Raw genomic sequence first — 18,716 nt, 5'->3', positions numbered from 1 at the left:
TATACATTTGTTTTCTCTTAAATGCTATATACGTATCTGAATATATTATTTCATTCATTCATTTATTTTACAAAAAAAAAAAAGTGTGTGCGAAGAGGTCATTGAATGGCCGTTAGGCAGGGTGGGGTGTCTCTGTATATGTGTTGGGTCGTCTGGTTTTCATGTGGAGTAGTATACTAGACAAAAAATACAACATATTTTCAACTGACAAAGACACTTTGTTGCATTGACAATATGTTATATTCGTCCCCGAAGCATAAATCAGGCTTTACAAGCCAAGAGCACCTTTTCTTTCTTTCTTTTTTTATCACTAGTTCTTCTCTTTTTCAGGAACAGGGAGAACAACCCCTTTCAATATTTTTCCTTTTACCCACCAACTCATTATTTTTGGAATAGAGAATGATTTCCAAAAGATAGTTGTAAAGTGACTAGCAGACAAACATTCCTGCCACCAGCCAAGATTTACCAGTATTTGGCAAGCAGCTAGCTATACTTTTCCCCACCCTGCTGAAGTTCTTTCTACATCTCAGTGTCGTGGTCATTCAAGCTGGATATCAAGAATGAGGTCATGGTTGAGAGAATGTAAAACATAATTTAGTTTATTTACCCTCTTGAATCACTATTCTGGGGGGGAACATTCGCAGAAAATGGCCAATCTACAGCTCACAACGCGGCAAGCTTGTAGATCGGCCATTTTCAGCGTAGAGATTTGGTGTAGAGGGGGGAAAAAGTGTGGACCAAGTACAGAGCCGACCCCAGTCAACTAAGTATTAGTTTACGCAGTATAGAGGGTTTAAGTGGTTAAGGTTCTAAAGATGAGTTGCTGCCATTATCATCACGATGTACATCTTGCCTTTCTAATCAGCATGATGAAAACATGGAGGTTAAAGGTCCCCTACAGAAATCAATGTCCTTTACATTATTAGTAGAAACAAAAATGGGTGCTCGTATGATCACATTTCAACCATCACTTCACCTCTGATTTCAACTTTGATGAAGACAATTTGACCAATGTGAGCTGTTCACCTGCACCCAGTGCCTGCTGGGTAAGGTATTGTACTAAAAAAAAAAGTGATTGAAGGGCATGAAGGCAGGGTAAACGGGAGAGATTACACAGCCCGTCTGGCAGCAGAAACCACCTCGTCAAGAGTGTCGGACAGAATGGAACCCATGGATTATTAATTCACTGTCTCTGAGTAGCTGCTTCTACTAATAACTGACTATCAGCATGGATGAACTGATCGACTGTAAGGAGTGGGAAAGGTGTACGATTTTATAGAAACCTTTATTAGTATGGATCACTAACCAGGCCCTTCACATTAAAGACATGTTCAGGCTGGGATTTATTTTACACTTACCTTTTTTATTTTATTTTAAGTTTAACAGCTTTCTTTTTTGTTAGCAATGCTGGTACGCATCAGTGGAGACCAACTTCTCTCAAAAGCCCATGCTAGCTTGTTTACCTTAGGGTGGTAACACAAGAATATGAGCAAAACTGCTTTAAGACTTGAGTGAAATTGTGGGTGAGGTGGTTTGATTGCAAACTGACTTCATGCAGTACATAAAATGTTGCAACTTAGTGCCCCCAAACATGTTCCACATGTTTTATAGTTTTGGAAATATTCTACTTTAATTTTGTACTGGAAGTCAATGGGGCTGGGATCGGGCTGAACCTTCTTATGTAAAGCACTTTACATAAGAAGTTTCGATAAGAGCTCTATAAATGAAGATTATTATATTATTACTATTATATCCTAACGAGGCCCTTGTCAACTGATAAATGCATTTGGTTAGTGATCATTACAAATCAGCAGGTTTCAAAAAAATACAGAACCTTAACAGCGACCCAATCCAAGAGAGGGGTAAAACAAGTAAGTGAAAGGGAGAAAAGAAACAGCACTACAATGTCAAAAAACTATCCACAACTATCCAATTATGACACGGTGGGCTGAATCCCAATAGGCAGTAAATACAACTCAAATTTACAGAAAATACGCAAACTGTGTCAAAACATTAAGTGCACATCTTCAAGTTGGGATTTAGTCCATGGTGCCTTGCTCTGAAACATTTAGGTTTTCTCCAACATAATTATAAGTAAGCAGCCCTGTCAAAATGTCCTGAAAAACTACACAGTTGAAATGCTGAGGGGTTGTCTTTTTGGTGCCAGGACACAATTGCGTTTTCACTAGGGCTGGGCGATATGGACAGAATCAAATATAACAATATTTTTTACAAAATACCTCAAAATCGATATTGTGACTATAATATCATGTTATGGTGATATTCATTTATTTGTTAAATTGTAATACAAATACAGTTTGTGCTCACAACGCATGTACAGGTGACATAAATACCGTATATATATATATATATATATATATATAAACACATATATATATATATATATATACATATATATACATACCGCTATGTGTTGTGAGCTTGTAGATTGGCTATTTTAGCTATTTTTGAAAATGAATTTAAAGTATACAATAGAGCTTAACTTATTAAAACCAGAACAATTTCATATCACAATATTATGACATCCAATATCCTAGATGATATTTAGTCTCATATCACAATATAGATATAATATCTAGAGTATACTCGTATATTGCCCAGCCCTAGTTTTCACATTCTCTTCATCTCACTGTCCAAAAGTTGACATTGGGAAATTCTGACGATTTTGTTGAGCATTCTGGATGGTGTGTGTGTGTGTGTGTGTGTGTGTGTGTGTGTGTGTGTGTGTGTGTGTGTGTGTGTGTGTGTGTTTCAGATGAACAAAAACCCTCCATGAGACTCCCCATCAACACAGTGGGACCCCCCTCTCATGCCTCCCTGGCAAAAAAAGAAAACCAGGAAGTCCCATTCTCACTCCCATCATCCCCGGTGTTACAGTGCGGTCCAACACTGCCAGCTATCCTCCACGTGCGCGGCTTTGTGCGTGCGTTTTCTCACACCACACCCATTTGCCCAGTCCATTCCGGTGCATACCCACCATTCAAAAGTGCTCAGCGTCTGGCCAACACGTCAATTCAGCTCCTCCAGCCGTGGTATATTTACATGAAAATCCATTATTCTGCAGCACACACGCACACAAAAGTACATAGGACATTCTAGTCTGGAGTCCAGTGCTCTCCAGCAGTGTGCCTGTGTTGGAGGCTGGAGGCCAAGCCCTGTGCCCCCAGCACCCCCAGTCTCTAGCCCCCTAGTTGGAGCTGGCTGTGATGGGCTTCTCCAGCTCCAGGTCCATGTGAGCTGGCTTTAGCTGTAGGCCGCCGTAGCAGGTCTTACACACACGGCTGGGCTCAAACAGCTGCTGGCTTGGCACGGGGATTTTCTGGTCACAACAGCTGGCACAGAACACGTTACCGCAGTTCCTGCATGGGAGGGGGGAGACAAGATAGGTCAACTGCAGTTGGTTTCAAGATGGTAATGAAACCACTGAGTGGCTAGGTGATAAACATTGTGGTTTGTCCATCATTTTGATGTTGCACAGAGTTGTGTTCACTGTTCAAGTTGACTGTGACTGTGTGTGATTTTCACTTCCGCTATGTGCCAGATTACCATCAGTGGTCTTAGCTGTGCAATAAATTTAATGTTCAGTCTAAGAACAACAGACATCATCACTGGACAGTGGACAGGAAGGCAAATCGCACTGGAGGCATTGTTGAATTTCTAACAACCATGCTCAGCTTAAGAAAATAAGGCCATGCTACACGCACATACATTTAAACATACACACAGTGGCCCCTTCACTTGCCTGTACTTTCCTGAGGAAATTGCTCATTACAAATCTGCCCCCTCAGTATGAATATATAATGAAAAATAAATGAATAAATATCCCTCTATATAAATATATATAATTCACCCTGCAAATGTTTCTTCCTGTGTACAGTAACAAGCTGACTGAGTGGCCTCCAGTAACAACATGCAGTGCTGGTGTGAGATGAGATGAGATGCAGTAAGGACTATGTCTAGGGCAGCATGCTGCCTAGTGTCTGTGGGAAGGTGGGGTGCTGCTGGTCAGGTGCTATTGCTATATACAGGTAGAGTTGTGGTTGAGGGATAAGCCTATATGATATTTATTGAAAAATGTATCCATACACATACTAAATGGTTGGGAGTGGTGCATCTACAGTAAGTCATTTGGGAATTATGGCGTGCCCTCTTGTGATTTGGAAATTGCGACAGTCAATGGTTAAATTTGTATTTTGGCGAGTTGGACCCATTAGCCCTAAATTTACAATATGGCCTAACACTTATGTCATTGACATGAAAACAAAAAACAAACAAACAAATGCAAAAATTTAAATTAAATGAGGTAACAGGAAAAGGCCTCAACCAGCCTAGCAAGACCCAATGACAGCAACACCACTGCTGTCAGGTTCAGGACCATTTATACACTGCTGAAACGACAATATTCTGGCCCTGAACTTATCACACTCCAATTACACACACATGCATCTCGTCAAATGCACAGAGCTGCCAACTAAAGCAGAGTGGAGGGCAACCAGCTGCAGCGTGGGGAGCAGTTGAAGGGGTGGACTGGGGACAGGGAGGGTTATGACCGGTGGGAGGGTGTGTCAAACAAACATGTGTAGTGATGCAGGGAGGGGAGGAGGGGAATGACAAGGGAAGGGAGGGACAGGGGAGCCGGATCTCACCAGACCTCCTGGACAGGCTCCCTGCCACTGTAGAGGAGAGGGGTAGAGAATGGATAAGAGCAGCCATCAGAGTGGCCCACACCACACACTAAAACACTCATCCTCATGCCTCATCCCCTTACTCTGCTATCACCCATTTAGCTATGCCAGGTTTTGTTAAGCACCAAATACTTTCTGCTGAGCTGAAGTTTCACACATACGATCATCAAAATATAGTAGGGACAATGCTGGACTGTTAAATTGTTGTCATTTTGGCCTTTGGGGTTTTAATGAGTACTAACAGTAGAGATTCATACTGTACACGTAAAGGACAACTTTGTTTTTTTACAACCAAGGTTTATATTTTAGCTTGTAATTAAAGTAAATAAATGATGAGTGTAATTTTTTTTCATTTACTGCTTTCTATAGTTTTAGCATTTTTTGCGATATTTTTTACAGTGGGCGGGGGCATTCTGTCCGGTGGCTAAATATGCCTTTTTTACACAATAAAAAAGGTCCGGCTGTCTGAGATGGCCAGATGTGAGTTATTGGGGGCTAGAAGAGCTACTGTAAATAATAATAAAGAAAACGCCGGGTTAATGTGTAAAAAAATACATATTTAGCCACCGGACAGAATGCCCCCGCCCACTGTGAAAACACTGTAAAAAAGATTGTGAAAATTGCTAAAACTATAGAAAGCAGTAAATTTAATTTTTTTAACACTCATCTTTTATTTACTTTAATTACAATCTAAAACATAAACATTGGTTGTAAAAAAACAAAGTTGTCCTTTAAACAGTCTGCTTTCTAAAAAAACCTTTAGGAATTGAGGAAATAATTGGAATTCAACAATTCCAATTATGAAATGCTTAGTTAGTTGAAATCTCAAAGCTAGCAAGACAAAATCCAGCAAGGCTTCCTGTCTGCAGTAATATATTATTGTCATTAAAAATGTTATGAAGGCTGTATGAAACTGTGTCAACCAAGTCACACACATGATTGTAAACAATTGAGTCTAAAGTGCAGATAGGGCCAAAAGTTTATACAAGTAAGTTAACACCCTCAATGAAGGTTACTACAGTACTACTTCTATCAGTCAATGATTAACCTGACACGCCTCACCTCAAAGAAGACTAAATAAACAGCAGCAATATGGGAATGCCACCTGACTGAAAGTAAATAGCACTATATTCATGTCTTAATCGTGCACCCAAATTAAATGCAATGATAATGTACTTTCATTGACAGAAGTGGCCTGATGTGATATAATGACAAAATCCATTGCCATTTATCCAGCAACTAGGCAAATTAAGTCTTAAAAACTCGAGGACAAAATATAAACAAAACAAAAACAAAAAGACACTCATGGAAATCCAGGAAAACAAGGACAAAACAACAAACTTGAAATATTCTTAAACCATAAAAAGAAAAGCCATTGATATAGTGATAAGGATGCTCTGAGCTGGCAGCAGGCTGATAAGAGCCCTGCTGTTACCTGCAGTGATGCTTCCTGGTAGCGAGCCAGAATCTACTCTCACAGCCATAGCAGTGGGCTGCCAAATGGTCCGGGTACCAGCGGGTGACCTGCAACATGCAGCCAAATCTCAGTTTACACCTGCTGATCTACTGTGTGGGTCACCAGGCTATACAACCATCAGCTAACATTCTTGGGCCACGTTTAGACGACAGCGGTCTCTAGAGAAAACGTCAATGTGCCGTTGCGTTCTCACTTTTTATTCTGCGTTTAGACGGAGGCGCAACAGTGATTGAAAACGCTGTAGTGTGCATGCCAGGTGGCTAGGTGGCGGTGATGCACTACCAGATAGACCAGTCACGCATACGTATTAACCACCTCCGTTCTACTTCCTGTCACAGCTGTTTATTTACATTCACCAATGCCGGGTGGTTCTGCGCAGGGTTGCCAGGTTCGCTTATTATAAGCAAGTTTGGGTTTCTGTAAAATGTATTTGCAAATATTGGTGGTTGCTGTCTTTTGGCCTCGTTTCTAAAGTTTCTTATTTGGGATTGTTTCCTAATGTTGTTTAAACCGGTGGTTCTCAACCATTTTCATGTCAAGGACCCCCAGATGAATATGTAGGCCTATTTGTCTGCAGAGTAGATCCCCATCTGAAAATATTATAATGCCAGGGACCCACAGGGACAACATTTGTGTTGTTAAAATGTTTCAAACAATATTCCACATTTTTCACATTTTCTTAATCGGTTTAAACTAAAGTGCTCATGTAGCCTAGCCCCTGGCCTAGTCGCTTCTTTTGGGCTTGCTGTCATAGACCTGGTTGCTTATTTCTCACAAAAGCTGGAAACACTGGTTCTGCTGCTCGCTATTGTGAGCCATGACATCACACGTTTTGCGGATTCCTCAATTGCATAATTACAACGAGACGTTCAAAGATTTCCACTCTGGAAGGTGGTTTCATTTTGTTGCGGATTCAACCCCCGAAAACGCCATTCCCGTCTAAACGGCACATCTGATATTTTATTTTGCCATTTTCTCTCGAGACTGTTGTCGTCTAAAGGGGGCCTCGGATAGACTGAGACTATAGGGATAGGCAAAGCGACAAGGCTTTTGCAGTAAAGAATACTTCCTTTAATTTGAGTTGCAGGCAATGGCCTGTTACATAATCACAAACGTATTCTAGTGTGAAGCATGGCATCAAGTGACCTTTCATCCAAAGCAACTCGTAGTCTCTACAACTGCATACATGCTTAGCGTGTGTACAGTAACTCCTGTGGGAAGCAACCTCATATTCTCTCTACATTAAGTGCCATGCTTTACCAACTGCACCACGCACCCAGATCCCAAGTATTTAGAGATGTTCACTCTGCCCATCCCCAATAAAAGAGCCCCATTCTAGGCTGGTGTGTTTACCTCAGTGTCCTGCTTGTCCACCTGCTCCCAGCTGGCCTCAGAGAAGAGCTCAGTGCTGCAGCGAGACAGACAGTTGTGGTCCATGTTGTACTCAGAGTCTGTCATTGAGGTCTGCAAGGATGGACAGCAGTTGAATCAAATAGATGGCTAGTACAACACAGGTATAATAAACTAATGCCAATGTTGTCTTTGTCACAGTGTGTTCGTTTTAAAAGAATGTGCAAAATAACTGGATGAGGGCCTTCTTTAGTCAGGCATTGTAATGCCTGACTAAAGGCATAAATGTAATTGTAATAATTAGCTCAACATACCCAGGATATCTTTTCTTTATCTGGCTTCACTAACCCTTACAATTGCAATCACACCAAGCACTGGTCACATAAATGTGGTTATCAAGCCGGTAAGTCAACTAAACCCACATGTTTAGCTATGTTGCTCATTCCACGATTGCACAATCCTTACAAGTTATACCTTGTTGTAAATGTTACTAATCAACGATGATGATACAAAATACGATACCAATTGGTATTATTGAAGGGGAGAAATAATCAGCCGAAGTTAAGTTTCCAAAACCTTTTTTGAGGATTTTATAACCTATAACATGGTTGCAAACATGGACAATTCTACTGGTAGCAGAGTTTAGAAAATGGAACTATAATAGCAAACTATAATGTTGCAAAAAGCAACACAGTTGCATGTGTCAAATGTAGACTGATGACAATTTGCCAATAATAATCTGAAGAGAACGAGATGAACAAAGTGTGAACAAAGTGTGGACAAAGTTGACTTTTTTGCTTCAGGTCTCAGGAGTTGCCATGGGATCAAAAAACTCTCCATGAGTTGCCTCCTTTTCAAACAAGAACTGATCTTCAATGAATTTATTCAGCACATATCCAACTGGAAGAGGTAGATAATGTTTTCTTTATATGGTCAGGACCAGAGACTGTTGCAAGAATTCCACAACTTCATAAACTCTAAATAATAAACACCTTCAGTTCACTGTCATCTGATATAAAATGAACTTTTTACACGTACTAACACTAACCCAAAGAACATTGGCAATATTGTTTATACGGATCATCCAGTACTGAACAGTTTTTCTCTGCCCCCTCTTGTAGTGTACATTCTGTACAAGAGACCCCCAAACCTACACAACATGCTTATGGGAGCAGACCTTCCCCCTCACATTTCATTAGTTCTTTCCCCTGTGGAAATGACCCATGTGATCATTGTCAACAATATCATTTCACACACAAGACTAAGTCATTCAACCAACCCCACATGAGAAGAAAATACAACACCAAAGTGTCATTCCATGTTCTACTGCTACAGTCATATACATGCTTAGATGACCAAGCTGACAGCCATAGCATTGGTAAGACCACAAGACCTTTAAAAATACAAAATCACTGAACAGCACAGCACTATCAGAAATAATGTAATATCTAGTCCTGTGGCTTAACACTTTGCTGAGGTGAAAAACTACACCTCCGTTCTCAGATATGTGGGTGGGATTCAGGAATGTATGTAATTAAACTTCCACACAGAGGGCGAGAGACATAAACACTATGCTCCTAAAATGTGAGCTCTTCTAGATACATACACTGGACACTTTGGCCCCTAAATGCTGTAATGAGAACTAAGCATAGACCATTCCTGTGAATTACTGTATTCCTACGAATATAATCAATGAACGCCCTATGTCATGTCTGTAACTGCAACACTGTTGCAAATTGTACACTTTATACTATATTTCACGTTTTATGTTGTGTTATGGTGTTGTTCTACGAATGGTGATGCCATTTTCCAAGAGAACTGCTTGGCCAGTAGATGGTGCTTTTATATCGTTAAGTCAAACATAACTTGAAAACAATAGGCGTGGTGTATAAGTTATGATGGCAATGTACCCCAGTAATTCGTGAAACACAGTCATAACCCTGAAAATGTAGGATTAAACTCCAGGATTAACCCTGAAGTTACCTCACTAAGCCCAAATCCTTAAGCGTAGTACAGGCGTACACGTTGACCACAACAGGAGGTTATTTCCCACATGCCAAACCATTCACTAAGCCTGCCAAAATTCAGCTGTACTGCTTTGATTTGTTTACTTACTAGGACAGCAAACTAGGAATAGCTTAAGCAAGATTATCCTCTGCGATTCCTCAATCAGATGGAGGATTATAAAGTGCTAACAGTGTTAACAGTTAATACTGCGCTCAGAGGCATGCTTGTCAAGCAATTTGACGTCTTACAATTACCATTGACCATCATGAAGTTTTTGTACCAATTTAAATACAGAGATAGGTCTGGTCTAAGTACCAAGTACCAATCTCTACACTTTCTGTAATGAATAATAGTAGAATGTTGGCATGTCAGGAATGTTGAAACCAAAGCCAAATCAAGGATGATGTTTTAGTCATAATCATGCAGTTGCCCTTGTTCTGATAACTGGTCAATGTTGCCACTAGAAATTAGATTTCTTCTCAATATCATTCTATTAGGGTTTCTTACCATTTCATCTCCCATGTCTCCATTGATCCTCAGTGAGCCGCCATGCTGCTGGTTCTCCAGACGGCTCCACAGCTCCTGCACCTGTTTCTTCAGCGTCTCCACCTCCATCTGGTGGCCGGCCTCGATCTGCCTCAGCCTCTGCTGGATGGCGTCTGTGTGCAGCGTCAGCCCGTCGTCGTCCAGGTGGCTGCGGGACGGCTGCTCGGGGCTGGTGGCGCTCCGGCCCGGCGGGGCGTGGTGACAGCGGTAGTGCTGGGAGCAGGTGCCCCGCGGATGGAGGCTTAGGGAGTTGCAGCTGGCCAGGGACACCTGCCTGCTAAGCTGGGTTCGCTCCCCATTTGCCTTCAGCCAGTGATGGCCCCCACCGCAGGTCTCCACGTCTGAGCTCTCGCCGTTGTACAGCCCCTCCCTGCTGGGCTCCATGCTTGCAGGATGAAAGGCACTGACAGGGGGGTGCTTGTTGCTGCTGCCCCTATTTAAAGTCCTAACAACCCCATACTCTGCCTCTGTCTCTAGGCTGTTGTCTTTCCCAGGGCAGGTGTGGTGGCTGCCACCCTCGTTGCAAGGCTGAGGGCCCAGGCATACGGGCAGCGGTTGTGATGAGAGCTCCAGCCTATTGCAGGCCTCTTCGGTCAGAGTCTCTGTGGAGCTCTCCATGAGGGAGGGCCTCTTATCAAGCTGCTCCACAGGCTCCGGTATGTCTCTGCCGGACTTTGGGCCAGGGCAGGGGTTCTCTGTAGGCTCAGGGCAGGGGTTCTCTATAGGGTCAGGGCAGGGGTTCTCTGTAGGGTCAGGGCAGGGGTTCTCTGCAGACCCTGGCTCCTCCTCGGGTGTCCTGTCCCCATAGCCATTAGTCATAGTTCTATGGGCTGTAGACTGCTCTAATTTGACAGCGCACTGATCTGGTGCCACCTGGGCAACACAGTTCTCCAATACCTGCTTCACCAGTTTCTCAGAGATCTGTACCACATCCTGTTCCTCCAGGCCCTCTGACCCCATTGTGGGCAGAGCAGTGGACAAGGGAGGACTAGCTAAAGATACATTATGCTCCTCATTTAAACCATTCTCTGGATGGTGACCATTGGAGAAGGCTGCTTCCTGTGTTTCAGTCCCATTGACCGTAGCATACTGACCAGCCTCCTCAGTATTAACTTTGTTCAGTGGTTCTGTCTCTCCATTGCTTATACTCTGAGTAGCAGTGGCACCAGGCTCCTTCTGAGAATCTAGACCGGTCTCCTCCTTTGTGGCTTCTTGAAGAATGTTCTCCATCTGACCTTCTGCCACGCCCATCGCCACAGACAGTTCAGCCTCCTCCGCTGCGTCTCCTGCTCCAGGAGAGCCCACGGAGGCTCCCTGCGTGAGGCCAGCCTGTTGGCCCCGGGGCTGAGGGCTGTCCTCTAGCTCAGAGTCGCCCGTTTCCGGGCACGGCTGACCGTTAGATCTCCCATCCAGGTCCCCACCTCCATCGGGCCCCACGGCCATGTTGAGCTCCAGGGAGCGGCGGTGGTCCTGCCACTTCTCATTCAGGCTCGGGTCACTGGAGCGCCGGTTGGGAGGCAGCGAGCTTCCCAGCTCACATGCACTGGGCAAGTTGTCGAAAGACCGAGTCTTCGGACGTCTTTGAGGGGAAGGGGGGGGGGGGGGGGGGGGTTGGGGGAGAGGAATGGAGTCGATTAGCACATGGAAATGAGCTTTCATCATCATACAATGGTTCAGTGTCTGTGAAGCCTCATGATTCAAACTGCAGCCATGCACATAATCAGTTAATCATTACAGAGTGTTCAGGAGTAAGAGACACAGGGAATGGGGACGGGGGCGTTTAATTGCTCGAGAACACGCTTTAAGGCTGACCTTAAAGCTATTTCTCTCGTTTTTAAATAAATGAAGCACATAACATGCTGGTCAAAATAATACAGAAACTCAGACATATTTGTGCAAACACAGAGCAAACTATCACCATAAAGAGTGTCACCAACATGACAAAAAAACATCAAGTTGCCATTGCCACCCTGTTCCTCTTTCATGATGCCATGACGATCATGAGTCATGAGATAAGCAGAACATAAAACAGTCTCAGATTATCCATGACTGCGAGGAAGATTTGGGTTCAGTCAAAGCACAATATATAAACGATCAATGCCAGGGTCCTCTGGACTGTCAGGAGGCCCTCAATCTGGGTTTATCTTACATCAGGAAGGAGGAGGAGGGGGCTCGGTGCCAGCGTGCCAGGCTCACCTGCCCAGGGGTGCGTCCTCGGGGTTGGCACCAGGCACGGGGTAAGGTGCACACGATTCATCGGAGGGGGTGGTGGGGGAAGAGCTGGGCAGGTAGACGGCTGTCCACAGCATCAAGTTACGCACGTGACACACCGGATGCAGCACCTGCAACAACCAAGAACTTTATCAGGGATGTGATCAGCCTCGTTCTTTTTACGGACAAAGAGTTCATAAAAAAGGAAGAAACCCATAACATTCTGCGTTTAATTACAGGTGGGCAATAAAACAACACTGGTACAGTCGGTTAGATCTGAAATGCTAAATAAAAAAAAACTATTATAAAAATGTTATATTTTTATAACTATTATAAAAATGAGTATAAAGGGATGTGAAAGTGAAAGGAAGGAAATACTAGCCTGTAGCACAATGCAAACTAAGCAGCCACAACTATGTGTGACTAAAAAGGGTCATAAATCAAGTTTGAGTATAGTTCCAATAACAACCAACCATGAAACGAAACAAACTTGAATTACAACACTCTAGAGGTGACGGTCCTGCCCACATTGAGTATTGGGTCTTAAACCATCTGGGCCCACAGGCTTTGGGAACGCCCTAAAAATGCCTGAAGCCTGGAGCTGGCAAAATCAGTGTCAGCTTTAAAATGACTTCTTTAAAAAGACTAAAACAAAAAACACATTTTAACAGATGAGCCCCATTGCGTTTACTTTGCCTCATTTTGTTAGTTTAAGCTTCTGCCTTTAATTTTGATAATGTCTAACATTTTTATTGTTTTTCTTGTTGACTTTTATTTGTTGTTGTACCATTGTTGAGAGAGCACTTTTTGACTTTGTCTAAGAATGTGCAATACAATTGAAGCCTAGTAGTTGCTGCAGCAGTCAAAGTATTCGTTTTGGTATCAACAGTACTGGTGGTAGTACTAGTAATAGAAACAGTGGTATCAATCTGAGAATTCGAGCATTGTTCGAATGTATGGAGTGAACGTACAGTCTCGGAGTGGGTGGAGTAAAGCATGTTCCTCAAGGCGCGGTTGGCTGGTCGCAGCAGCGACCACACAGAGCACGTCCTCTCTTGGACATGGCGGTCTTCCCTCTCCTTGCCACCATTACATAGGAAAGTGCCAAACAGACAGGAGTAGGTGTGCTGAACCAGTTTTACCTACAAACAAACACAGACAAACAGACATGTAAGAGCTTGAAAGATACCCCAGGTATGAAAATGAAAAGAGGCAACATCTCCTTGCCAAATACATCAACACAAAACATGGAATTGTTGCCCAACATTGGTGCCAATCTCCAACATAATAAACACTCCACTACTTTGGGTCCTCTAAGCTGACACAGACTTCTGGGTGGGCTAACGGTTTGATTTCTCAATGCTGAGGGTTCATCTAAAGCCACTATCAGACATGCACTGTATTATGGAAGTTTTCCATTCAAACGGAGGGGCTGTATGTATGACCGCTACATTCCGGCTCAGTAGGATCGGACATGCAACAGATTTTAGTTACAGAAGTCCGGGTAATGTCCGTTTTGGCTCAAACCGATGTGTGTGAATGGACGCACGCGGTAATAGTCCAATGCACGGTGAATTTATATTCAGCGTGTGGACGTGTGGATGGCGCATCTATTGTCTACGGGTGGAGCCTCCCCTCCTCCGGAGGTGTTTGGAGAGAGAGAGAGAACTGAAAACCAGTTTAACCATTCAACTTTTAATTAGCGGTCGAGTTGGAAATATTCACCGATCGAACATAAACGTCTCTCTTTACTACTGCAGTAGCCTAATTGTAGACAATGATCTACACCTGACACTTGTCATGCTTCCAGTGCGCACTTGGCTGTATATAGGCTAGAGACCAACGTTGTCTGAAAAATATTGCCTTTGATCCTCGCATCTCCCTCAGGCTGTGCCTGTGTTATATTCACGTGGGAGTAGCTAGTAGTAATATGTGCGTCTACTACCCAGACAACGCCCCTCACCTTATCAAACGGAGTACATTCTCCTGTTGCATGCTACATGTGTGAACGGCCAACACTGGACAATGTCCCGACCTGATTCCCAGGACATTTTCCAGTGTTCATATGATAAAGTGGGTTAACACTCACCAGGAAGGCCTCGTTGAACTCAAAGGAGCAAGGGAACTGTCTCTGCAGCTGGTGAACAGAGTCCAACCACTGTAGGAAGACGGGGCAGCGCTCGTTCACGTCCTCCGAGTTCTCGCCATGGCCACAGCGGTCTGCAAACTTATGGCCAAAGTCTAGCCATTCAGTCTCCACCAAGACCTGGAAACCCTGCAGACACAGCCAGAACCACAAGTTCACCACTTAAGTCTTATATAGCCTACATATACACATCATCATATGATGAATAGTGAAAATATCCAATGGACAAGCTCACAAAGTGTGACGATGCGACGCGTTGTGAGCTTGTAGATCGGCTATTTTGTTTTATATTCACCTACTGTGTAATTACATGCCCAAAATAGGGATGCCAGGTTGAAAGTGGTTAATTTGCTGAGAATTATTACTTTTTACTTTACGTTATATTATTTTATCCACTATGTTGAGGAAGTACAAGAATTCCAATGCCTGCAATATTGCAACAGCTGTATTGCAAACATGTGACAATAAAACAATTAAGTAAGTGTAACATAAAATCAAGTTAAAAAATGTAATATAATAAAAAAGCTAACTAACATTGCCGCTAAACAATGAATGAGTCAGTCAATACCTCAATAGTGCGGTAGAAAGGGTCCAGCAGGAGCTTGGACAGTGCAGCGATCTGTGGCGTGCGGTCCCATCCATCAGAGCAGTGCACCAGGACAGGTCTGTGGTCCCTGTCCACGGCGTTGACCACCAGCAGAGCAGCCTTCAGCAGCAGGGACATGTGCTGCAACCATTTGGTGCTCTCCAGGGCAGACAGCCAGCTGTAGGGCACAGACACCCATCCAAAACGTGTTTGATCATTTCTGCACTTTACCCGTGTGTGTTTTAACATGATCATTCTTTAATGTGTCTTACGCATGTGTCCTTTTAAATGTGTTCATCTTAGTGCAGGTTATATGGTTTGTGTATTGTCTACCACGAGTGTGTTGCATGTCCCTTTCTGAAAATAACATTTTATAATTTGAGGCAGTCAAATGAACAATAAAAGTCAGCCCTGCACACCCAAAGCTGTGCAAAAATCACATTTTTTTATTTTATATGGAAGGTTTTGGGTCATAGAGCTTCTTTGGGCATCATAATATGAGGCTGTAAAATGAAGGCACTAAATCAGACCAAAACATAAGGGACCTTGTTCACCTATGTACTTTGTCCTTCTTGAACTGCATGTCAATGTTTAACTGATTTTATGTATCTAGGTCTAGAGCACTATTGTGTAATGCATCTATTTATATGTGCGGTGTATATTTGAGTGTCTGGAATGGAGATGACCTCATGGTGAAGGGTTTTCATTGTTTTCTGCATTGTGTAAATAAAATTCATAGAATTTTAGCACAAAAATAAAATAAATGGTAAATGGTGCATTTATATAGCGCTTTTATCCAAAGCGCTTTAACCAATGGCGGAGGAAACCATGCAAGGCACCAACCTGTTCATCGGGAGCAATTAGGGGTTCAACATCTTGCTCAAGGACACTTCGACACCAACTCTGGGGGAGCCCAGGATCGAACTGGGAACCTCATGGATCCCATCGGGCCACTCTACCAGCCACTCTACCCCTGAGCCACTGTCACTGCCTCCCCACAAAGATCAACTTTTCATCAATCCTGACTTTCCCTCTGATTTTTTTGTAAGAACAAAATGTGTGCGTAAGGGCCGTTTATAAATGAGGCTAGTGCATATAGTACACTACATCCTAGTTTACACACATTTATTGGATCACACAAACACACTGAACCACATACTCACAAAGGCCCCGGTCTCTTCACTAAGACACAATCTCATTATGAGATCAAGCATTAAGGAGCAGGATTTTTGAGCACGCTCCAAGTCACAAGTATTCTCCCGTTGACTTTATCTGCTAACCCACTGCTTGGAGATGCTACAGTCTATTATTATTTGTGCTTTCAATAGCTTTTGATCTGAGGGTGGGCTTTTAGATTCAATTACAGATCATTGTGCAGTTGAATCTGGTACAGTACAAATGGAAAGACATGCCTTTTAGTCTGGGACCTTGCCAAGCCTCCCAAATCGGACAGATGTACAACAGAGGCCAAAACACAGCTGTGATTGTTACAGTTACTAAAACCATGGGTTGGAGCGTTTGGGATCATGCATCCAGGTTGTACAGTTATGACTCAAAGTTGGGCTCATAGGGCAGTGGCTCTTAAAGTGGGGACTGGGGGCCCCGAGGAGACCTTGAGGCGGTTCCAAGGGGTCCCAAGCTAAATGATTGATAGTTAGGAACCAAATTGACCCTAAGAGGTCTGCAACTCTGAGAGTGTACAAATGGAACCAAATGGATACTTTGGGTTCATTTGGTACCATTTGTACACACTCAGAGTTATGGGGGTCCGTTGCCTAATGCTGGAGGCTCTTTAAATTAAAACGTTTGAGAACCACTGTCATAAGGGAGCTGGAAGAGGCTAGAGTTCTCAACAGGCCTGAAAATTAAGGCCCGGCCCTAACAATTGCCATACTTTTAGGCCAGAAAAACCTGAAAAGGGTGTCATTATGTGCTAAATGTCCTCAAAGTCACACACCCAACAAGCTTTGAACTGAGCAGATTGGAACTTCTGTTCCAGAGACAATGGCCAAAACATCTTTAAAACGGCCACTTTCGCCGATTTTCGAGCGCCGTTTTTCTTTAAAAACACAGGCTAGATACCCGTGTAAAGTTCACTTTGAGCTGCATCCAACATTTCCGTTGGCCTTACACTTAGGCCACTAGGGGCAATTGAAATTTCTTTTTTGGGGGTAATAGCTTTTTTTTCTAGAACCCGAGGCTCGGCCCGGCCCGACTAATTAGCATAGATTTTGGACCGGGCCCGGCCCGAAAATGTCGGGTTGGGTTCGGGCAGAATTTGAGAACGCTAAAAGAGGCATCGCTGGAGGGCAGGACACTCACTTGGCTGGGTCAGGCATCTGGGTGCAGAGGAAACGAAGGGACTGGAAACTCTTGCGGATGGAGTGGATGTTGGCCATGCCCATGAACACCACCTCGCAGTTAGGATAGTACTCTGGGGACCAGGGAGGAAGACAGCATTAGTTGAAGCTGTTATCCTGATGGAATTCGCATGCATTAGTATTTATCAGGGATGCGAGTGTCCTGCTCAACAGGACATTCCACTGGTGATTTAAACAAAAGCGATTCACTATGCTTAAACATCAACATAATGAAACATTGCACCGCTACCTTTGTACTGTAGTTGTTTCAGTCACCCACATCTTTTCAGATGCATTGAGCAAGACGTGCTACTCTCTTAGCTTGATTGATTGATTTAAACATTCATTTAAAATATGAGTGTACGATTCATAAAAATATACAGTACACACATCAAATACAAAAGGATAAAACACTATAAAGCCCAGCGGCGAGTTTCCATTGTGGTCTTTTAAATACATATCTAAAAATGTTTTCTAAATGCTAACAGCATGTTGCTATATCAGTGGTGCTCCATCTTTTTCAAGTCAAGGACCCCCAAAATTATATGTATTTGGCCACGGACCCCCATCTCAAAATATTTTGTTCCAGGGATCTCCAGAAGCAAATATTGGAGTTAAAAATGTTCGCTATAAAAAACATGTATGAATATTCAAAGATTTGCACAACTTTCCAAAATAATTGCAGATCTACAAGCTCATAGCGCAGCACTCGGTGCCACGCTATGAGCTTGTATATCGGCTATTTTTGAATAGCCAAATAAATCTAAAATGACACAGATGCTTTCCCGGTCTTAATGGATTAAATTGTTACAATTTCTGGTGAGTGATATTGTTGTAAGACAGTATAAATTGGCATTCCCTCTCCAGGAAAATAATAAAACACTATTTGACATCATTCTGTGCATGTTCAAACCCGCAAGTTAACACATGGGGTGCCAAAACCGTATATATACGGTTTTGCAAAAGGTGCAAAAAGTTACCCGGAGTGCCAAAACCATATTTAAACGGTTTTGGCGTCTTTTTGTTTTTTTTCCGCACGGGAGGGGCTAGAGCAGCTCTGGGAGTACCCATTGTGATCCTGAGAAGGATAGGCCAGATGCATCACCGGAAACCGGAAACCGGAAACCGGCTCCCCATACCTGTCTATTTCCTTCTTTAAAACGCCTATATCTCCGAATCTGTTTCCGGTGGGGAAAAACGGTCATGCGCGATGCGCGATCCCCCCCCGCCCGTTGTAACTCGTGAGTGAAATGTTATTGTTCCAGGATGTAGCTAGGGTCATCGCGCTACATGAATGGATGCTTTTTTTACGTGGATTTGCTCGTCG

The 18,716-nt window shown here is 43.2% G+C and overlaps 1 protein-coding gene across 4 annotated transcripts in view; it reads right to left on the bottom strand.

Moving 5' to 3' along the window:
• Window positions 1-318: 318 nt before the first annotated feature.
• The window catches only part of mtmr3 (myotubularin related protein 3), a 40,078-nt gene continuing 21,680 nt past the window's right edge, over window positions 319-18,716 (bottom strand). Inside the window, exons 12-21 of one of the 4 annotated variants that reach the window (XM_084054987.1) lie at window positions 17,352-17,463; window positions 15,012-15,207; window positions 14,387-14,572; window positions 13,269-13,439; window positions 12,283-12,428; window positions 10,048-11,665; window positions 7,537-7,647; window positions 6,142-6,230; window positions 4,668-4,694; window positions 319-3,380 (exon numbers count right to left, since the gene is read on the bottom strand). In XM_084054987.1, the coding sequence (XP_083911113.1) occupies window positions 3,209-3,380; window positions 4,668-4,694; window positions 6,142-6,230; window positions 7,537-7,647; window positions 10,048-11,665; window positions 12,283-12,428; window positions 13,269-13,439; window positions 14,387-14,572; window positions 15,012-15,207; window positions 17,352-17,463 (2,828 nt within the window). In that variant the 3' untranslated portion in view covers window positions 319-3,208. The remainder of the gene's footprint in view (window positions 3,381-4,667; window positions 4,695-6,141; window positions 6,231-7,536; window positions 7,648-10,047; window positions 11,666-12,282; window positions 12,429-13,268; window positions 13,440-14,386; window positions 14,573-15,011; window positions 15,208-17,351; window positions 17,464-18,716) is intronic. The other 3 variants (XM_084054989.1, XM_084054988.1, XM_084054990.1) reach the window with 3 other exon arrangements.

The sequence above is a fragment of the Gymnoscopelus microlampas genome, assembly GCF_963454915.1.
Source record: "Gymnoscopelus microlampas genome assembly, chromosome: 4".
NCBI lineage: Eukaryota > Metazoa > Chordata > Actinopteri > Myctophiformes > Myctophidae > Gymnoscopelus > Gymnoscopelus microlampas.
The sequence above is the reverse complement of the archived record's forward strand: the minus strand, read 5'-3'. Positions and strand labels throughout refer to the sequence as shown.